A 6,597-nucleotide genomic window follows, 5' to 3' on the forward strand; every position below is an offset into this window, starting at 1 on the left:
CCCCAAACACAAAAAAAAAATTTGGCGCTCCTTATTTGCTGTCTCTTCTCTCAAACATGCATCTGACCCACCACCAGCAGATCCTCCTATTGACCTGCATCAATAGCCTAGTGTAATTGACAGGACAATCCTAAGTTCCCAACTAGATCAAGTAACTACCTATGGATAAAAACTTACAGGAAAATACTAAGTCCCCCCACCCCCAACCAAAAATATGAAAAAATTAGAAGGGGGAGGGGGGGGGGGGGAGCCATTGATTTCAAGATTAACCTCATCATAATAAACAACAATGCATGACAATGAAACAACACATATAAAGACAAGAATAGCAGAGACCAAAAACCACAACCCGTATCAGTAAATGAAAGAAGCCTTCCCTGGCAACAGAGCTAGAGAGGAAACAATACTCACTTCACCTTGATGAGCAACCACAGACTGGATAGGTTTATTGGCTGATGGTGTACGCAGATCCCATATAAGCAAGTGGTGATCATCCCCAACCGAACCAAAAAGGTATTCATGCCTTAAATGCCAGGCAACATCTTCAACGACACCTTCATGAACCTATTTAACAGGAAATTTCACAGCAGGATCAATAAACTGTTTCCCCTCCTAATCTGGAATATCAAATGCTGCTTTCCTGATTTTTAGGAAATTTGTACAATAGGAAGATATGAATAAGCAGATGTTGTAGATTGAAATAACCGATGAGGTTTCACAATGAACCATCAGCTTCCTAATTTCTGACTTCTGATATCAAAAGCTTCTAGAAACAAGTACAGTATACCAAGTACAACAAGGAACACTTTAGGCCAAAAGCCAAAAAGGACAAGGAACTCCTACCTTAAAAATTTGCTGAGCTTCAAGAACCTTATTCTTAGGAGTAGCATTAACGTCCCACAAGCATATCTGAGCATCATCAGAACCACTCAGTAAATGACCTTGCTTGAACAGACTCCACGATAAACCATAACCCTCGGTACTGTGGCCCCTCAGCCTCAAATCAGGATTGCATGCACCATCCAGAGGAGGCTTAGATGGGTGTTTGCTGTAATCAAAAACATAAACCTCTGCACTGACTGTTTTGGTCGCAATAATAAATGGATTTTGTGGCATGTAACGAGCCCGATTAACCTCTCCATCATGATTTATTTGCTGTATTATTTGTACCTGCAAATGGGAATTCCAAATAAGAGCGTTAAAGGCCTTCGCAGAATATCCATCTTCTGCTTCAACAAAGAAAAGTATATCATGCAGCAAAATATAAGCAGCAAAACCGGTACCAGGTATGCAGCCTGAGCATCAATGAAGAGAAGAAACGCAAAAAAACTCAAGAAAGGATACTAAGTCGCACAGACAAACACCCCTAACCCCAAATAAAATATCATGTCATAAAAGTCTTGTGTCATGTCCTCTTTAAGATAAGAATTCGCAGGCATGCACATCCATGAGACAACATATCTGTAATATCACAATCTTTCTCAGTACAGTCTAGCACAGTTGCAGCTATATCCTACTATTTATGTTCAAACCTTCGGTTCTATTTATATGAATATGCCAGAAATAAAGGCTTAAAGCATTATTGGGCTAACCCCACACTCACAGGGAAAAAAATGAAGTGAAGAACATTTAAGAACCATAAAGTTGGCACACAGAGAAAATGGTAAAGAAACTTCAGGCTTATTCCAGATTTGGCTACATTAAGAATCATATAAAGTAAGCACAAAGAAAATGGTAAGCAAGCTATTCCACTCCGAAGCTTTGTCTCCAACTGTATTCACTCTGCCTTCTTTTCTATATTAAGGCCTTGAGGGCCTCTTAATGGGGGCTTTGGGTTACATGAGAGCATTTGAGTAAGACTGTAAATTGGGATGAAAAATTGAGATACAGTAAATAGGATTCAGTTGGAGATCAGAAATCCAAATAACAAACTTAATGGCATCCAGAAAAATGGAAGAACCCAAGCTTCCCCCCGCGCGCGTGCGCGCGCGCGGGCGGGGGGGGTGGGGTGGGGATGTTTCGATAAAGGTGGATAGACCAGCTACTGCTTTGCAGGAAGCTGATCTTACAGTCGCAAAACACATATGCAGAGCAGATTTTAAAGAGGTAAAGACAATTTGATGGTGAAAACATGGTTCCACAGAAGAAGAATACTTCTAGCAATAATTGCACCAACAGGATAGTGATGATTAAATTCTCATGGCTTCAGTCAAGCAACCTCTGCTTTTCCTATTCATTGGGGTAGATTACTTAAGTGACCATTGGATAAACCTAAACTTCCGAGTAGAGGAGGAGACACAAGTACAACCAACTATTACAGTGAAAATGCTACTTAAGGTGCATTTTACATGTTAGAATGCAAATGAGGTACAACTTATATGTTTGTATCAATGACTAGGAAATAAGCTGTAATTCACAGGGCATTCTTGACTTTTTTAAGGACAACTTTCCAAAATAGCAGCTGACTTCTGCTGAGTGTGGAATATGAAGAAAGGGAGAGGAGAACACCAACTCCAAGACCTTTTATGTGATTCAATGCATCAAATGTATAAAAATTCAAAGGTTGCAAGGTACACAATTTGACAAAACGGACTTGACTTTCAGCCTAAGATGGAGAGGTGGTGTGCTAGAAAATTATAACAAAATTAATATTGTGTCTTTGAGAATATGGATAAAAATATCTGGCGAATGTGATAGGAGATCACAGACACTCACAGTTGTCTGGTATAATGTAAGACCAGTTTACACTTCACAATTGGGTACTAGTCTCACAGTAGAATCAAAATGTGAAAAGAGCAGTAGGTCACAGCAATAATACCAATAACAGAACAGACAGTACGCTTTCACAGAAAGTGAACATCATAATATGTAAACCCTTAAACACCCAACAAAGTTAACAACAACTCAGGACGGATATTTTAAACACACAAACATGAACAAGACCAGAACTCAAAGGGACTTTAACAGTGCAGTCTTCTGATGTACAGCAGCAATAATTGAGTAAACTGACCTTCGTTCCTTCTCAGATGTGGTAATATCACAGAACAAAGAAATAGAACTAAGAACAAAACAGAAAATAGAAAGAAGAGGATAGATGGTTTGAGTCTCCCACTTGCACCAAGGCCATAAACATTTTTCATTGCTTGTGGATTGAAGAACTCGTAGTGATTCAGAGGCAAATGCAGCAGTGGGAAGTTTGACACCATCTCAACCCTTTAGAGGAAAATGTAGATTTTGGTTAGTGACGCTGATTTTCCAAGGTCAATGATTAGCATCCAGGACCAACTTAGAGGAGTGCTAAGGACGTAAGGATATGTTACAAGTGGAGCTCTAGACATATTAAAACCAGTGGTACATAAAATCTTCTTCTATACCAGTCCCTTGATTGGGAATTTCTTAGTAATCTATTTGATAACTTGCAGCAAATTACTTTTGTTGGACCTCAATTTTGGCTTATGTAGGTACCTTGGAGATCATTCATTCAAATACATACATACATATCCAAAATAATGAATAACAGTGTATTAGCAAAAACTAATTTTTCTACATAATATTTAAACACACACTCGCCACGGCATGAGAGAACACAAATAAACATCCAAATAACCAATACAACAAAAATCAAAGCCAACACTACCAACTCAACTATCCAAATAAGATAAAACAGCAAATTGGGAATAAAGTACATTTCAAGGAAGTTCAAAATCTTTAAACTTCAAAATCAAACTTTCAGAAAGGGAAAAAAGTATTCCCTTATGGTTTATATGCATAAATTTTTTTAATAAACAAAAATGTTACAGTCCATAGGATAGGTTGGAAGAGTTGGGTTGGGGGCATACAAAAACAGAAACAATGATATGCATATCAACAGCAGTGAGACAACACAGACTGATGCGTCTAGTAAACCCCAATTTCTGAACCCATTATTCACAAACAACCAAATACCGATGCATCAAGTGAGTCCCAAACCAAAAGAAATAACACTTCTCATCTGAACCCCAAAAATCGATGTGTCCAATGATCCCCCGCCCAAAGAAACCTAAAACGTTCAATATGAACCCTATAGCCACAAATAATCAAAGAGCCCACGAAGAAAATTGTAACAAATATGAAAAAATACACATAATCTTCAATATCCAGTTGGGAAACAGAGGGAAGCCAAGAGAAATTCCCCTAATTAAACAGCCAAAAAGGGACAAAAAATAACAGGCACAAGGAACATAATACCTTTCCATTAGCACAGCCGAAACCCCCAACTTCCCCACGCTCATCTTCATACTGTCGCGCATCATTCTCAGCATCCTCCAAGGGAAGCTGCACCTGGGCAAGCATCAGATAGTTGGGTTCATTCTCCGAAGTGTGGGTTCCCAATATCATCTTCTGCACAGAGTAATCCTTCCCCGGGGGCTCTTCCCTGTCAGGAAGCCATTGTACGGTCAGAGAAGGCCATTCCAGTGCATGGGTAATGACCAAATCATAGAGAAACGGTGTATTCTTCTTCCATATCTTGTATTCCTCGTTGATCAGTCGTTCTTCAATCTCTCCCCTAAATTCGTCTTCGTCCTTGGCCATGAATCCTCTTCACTCTTTGGACTACCACCGCAATAGACTCTCGCTTCTATCTCCTCTCTTTGAGGTGTGGTTAATGGCGGGAGGTTCTGAGAAACTTTTAAAATTTGGAGGGAAAGAAGACGGTGAGAGAAGAAGGAAGGGAGAGAGTGAAGCGGTAATGGAGAAGGATACGACACTACCCGCTGAAGAGGGTTTTGATGAGTTTCGATTTTAATTTACAATGGTGTATGGTATATAATCGGGAAATTTACATCCACCTCCCTTGTGGTTGTTTATATTACATCCTCCCTCCTCAAGTTTATTTATTACATTTAAATTCATCTAAACTGACAGTGAGACAAGTGTTAATTTTGAAACTGAAAAGATATAATTACCCATAACATTTAAACCCCAATTTTAAATTTCTATTTTACACCTTCTCACTTTTATGAAACAAAACCCTAGAAGATGAATCCTAAATTCCCAACAAAAAGAGAAGGAGCGCAAAGGAGGATCGGAGGTTGCATTTTCCGGCGAAGTGAAGGGAACTCTCCGGCGAAGGTGGAGAGGAGGCTGCATTTACCTTGGTTGTGCTTAGGATGTTCTCTGTTGGTGAATTTTCCTAGGGTTTGATCGGATCGTCTGTGGGAACGGCTCTGTGGTGCCATTGGAGGTCCTCCCGCTGCAACTCTCCCATCCAAACGATCCTTGCATCCCTCTCTGTTTTGCTCCCATTTGGCTGCGACTTACTCGCTGCAATTCGGTTTTGTGCAAATTTTTACCTCTTCAATCATGAACTGTCACCTCCGTAGAGATCTTGAGAAGGAAAATTAGGAACAGAGCCCGATTTGTGAGTGCAGTAACTTATTCTATTCTATTCTGATTTTTGGTTTGTGTAATATTAGTTTGATGTCTTGGGAATTGATAATTTCTTCGTTTTGAGATTGTGGGTTTGGTGATTTTTACTACATGAATGTTTGTATTTGATCTTCTGCATTGGAAGATGTTGTTGATTTTGTTTTTGCTGATAAGGAGCAAGTGACAGTTCTTTATAGTTGAATCAGGGAAGACAGAAGAAGATCATATTGCAGTGGACCGTGTCTTTGTTGCTCGAGAAACCTTCAGTTTAACATACCTCAACAAGCATATGTGTAGCTTTAGGAATTAGTTTTCCTTTCTTTGTTTTCGTTTCTGGCAACATTTAAGGCTTCAAGCTGGTACAACATTGTTGATATGGTAAATTTGATCGTTATGTGGACATGATTGGCATCAGTGAAGCTAGGACCGTGTTTGATCAGTGAGATTTCGCTGACCTTTCGTCGCCGGAGCAAACACAGAAGCTCAGATTTCAGTGACCTTTCCAAACCAAGAAGTAGGTTCTCTTCTTCGTTGGTAGGTTAAAGAAAATGGGAAGGGTATTGTGGGCATTAATTAAAATATGGTTTTTAACTTAATGGATCAGACCTCAAATCAGTCTAAAGGTGTTAGATTAACTCAAGGGGAGGACGGAATAAAGCCAAACACAAGAGGAGGTGGATGTAAATTTTTCTATTAAAAAGGGAAAAATATTGGAAAAATTACATGATTATCTATTTCTGGGTTTCTCCTTATAAAATTACCCATCAAAAGTTTCAGTTAACAAAAATACCCAAAATTAGGTGTTTCTTTATAAAATTACCTATTTAAAGTTTAAGTTAACAAAAATACTCAAAATTGAGTTTGGATTTACAAAACTATCCATTCAAAGTTTTAGTAACAAAAAAATACATGTTAATATGTGAAAGATGAAGAATCACTATTTTGGGTAATTTTGTAAATCTAAACATGATTTTGGATATTTTTGTTAACTGAACCTTTAGGTGGGTAGTTTTGTAAATCTAAACTTAATTTTGGGTATTTTTATTAATTAAAACTTTTTGTAGGTAATTTTATAAAGAAAAACACAAAAGTGGATAATCATGTAATTTTTTCAAAAATATTTGTGCCACCCACAATGAGATGAGTTACTATTTTTTTTTCTTTCTCCTCCCACTCCACTTTCCTTAT

The 6,597-nt window shown here is 38.4% G+C and overlaps 1 protein-coding gene and 1 long non-coding RNA gene across 2 annotated transcripts in view; one reads left to right on the top strand and one right to left on the bottom strand.

Annotated features, from left to right (window-relative positions):
* Positions 1-4,776, bottom strand: part of LOC122079755 (WD-40 repeat-containing protein MSI1) — a 16,787-nt gene extending 12,011 nt beyond the window's left edge. Inside the window, exons 1-3 of the mRNA XM_042646464.1 lie at positions 4,228-4,776; positions 844-1,170; positions 412-564 (exon numbers count right to left, since the gene is read on the bottom strand). Of these exons, the coding sequence (XP_042502398.1) occupies positions 412-564; positions 844-1,170; positions 4,228-4,572 (825 nt within the window). The 5' untranslated portion in view covers positions 4,573-4,776. The remainder of the gene's footprint in view (positions 1-411; positions 565-843; positions 1,171-4,227) is intronic.
* A 165-nt stretch (positions 4,777-4,941) lies between these two features.
* Positions 4,942-5,809, top strand: LOC122079756. Its single transcript, XR_006140530.1, has 2 exons — positions 4,942-5,401; positions 5,607-5,809. It is a non-coding gene; the product is annotated as an uncharacterized LOC122079756 (long non-coding RNA).
* Positions 5,810-6,597: the final 788 nt, after the last annotated feature.

The sequence above is a fragment of the Macadamia integrifolia genome, chromosome 5, assembly GCF_013358625.1.
Source record: "Macadamia integrifolia cultivar HAES 741 chromosome 5, SCU_Mint_v3, whole genome shotgun sequence".
Lineage (NCBI taxonomy): Eukaryota > Viridiplantae > Streptophyta > Magnoliopsida > Proteales > Proteaceae > Macadamia > Macadamia integrifolia.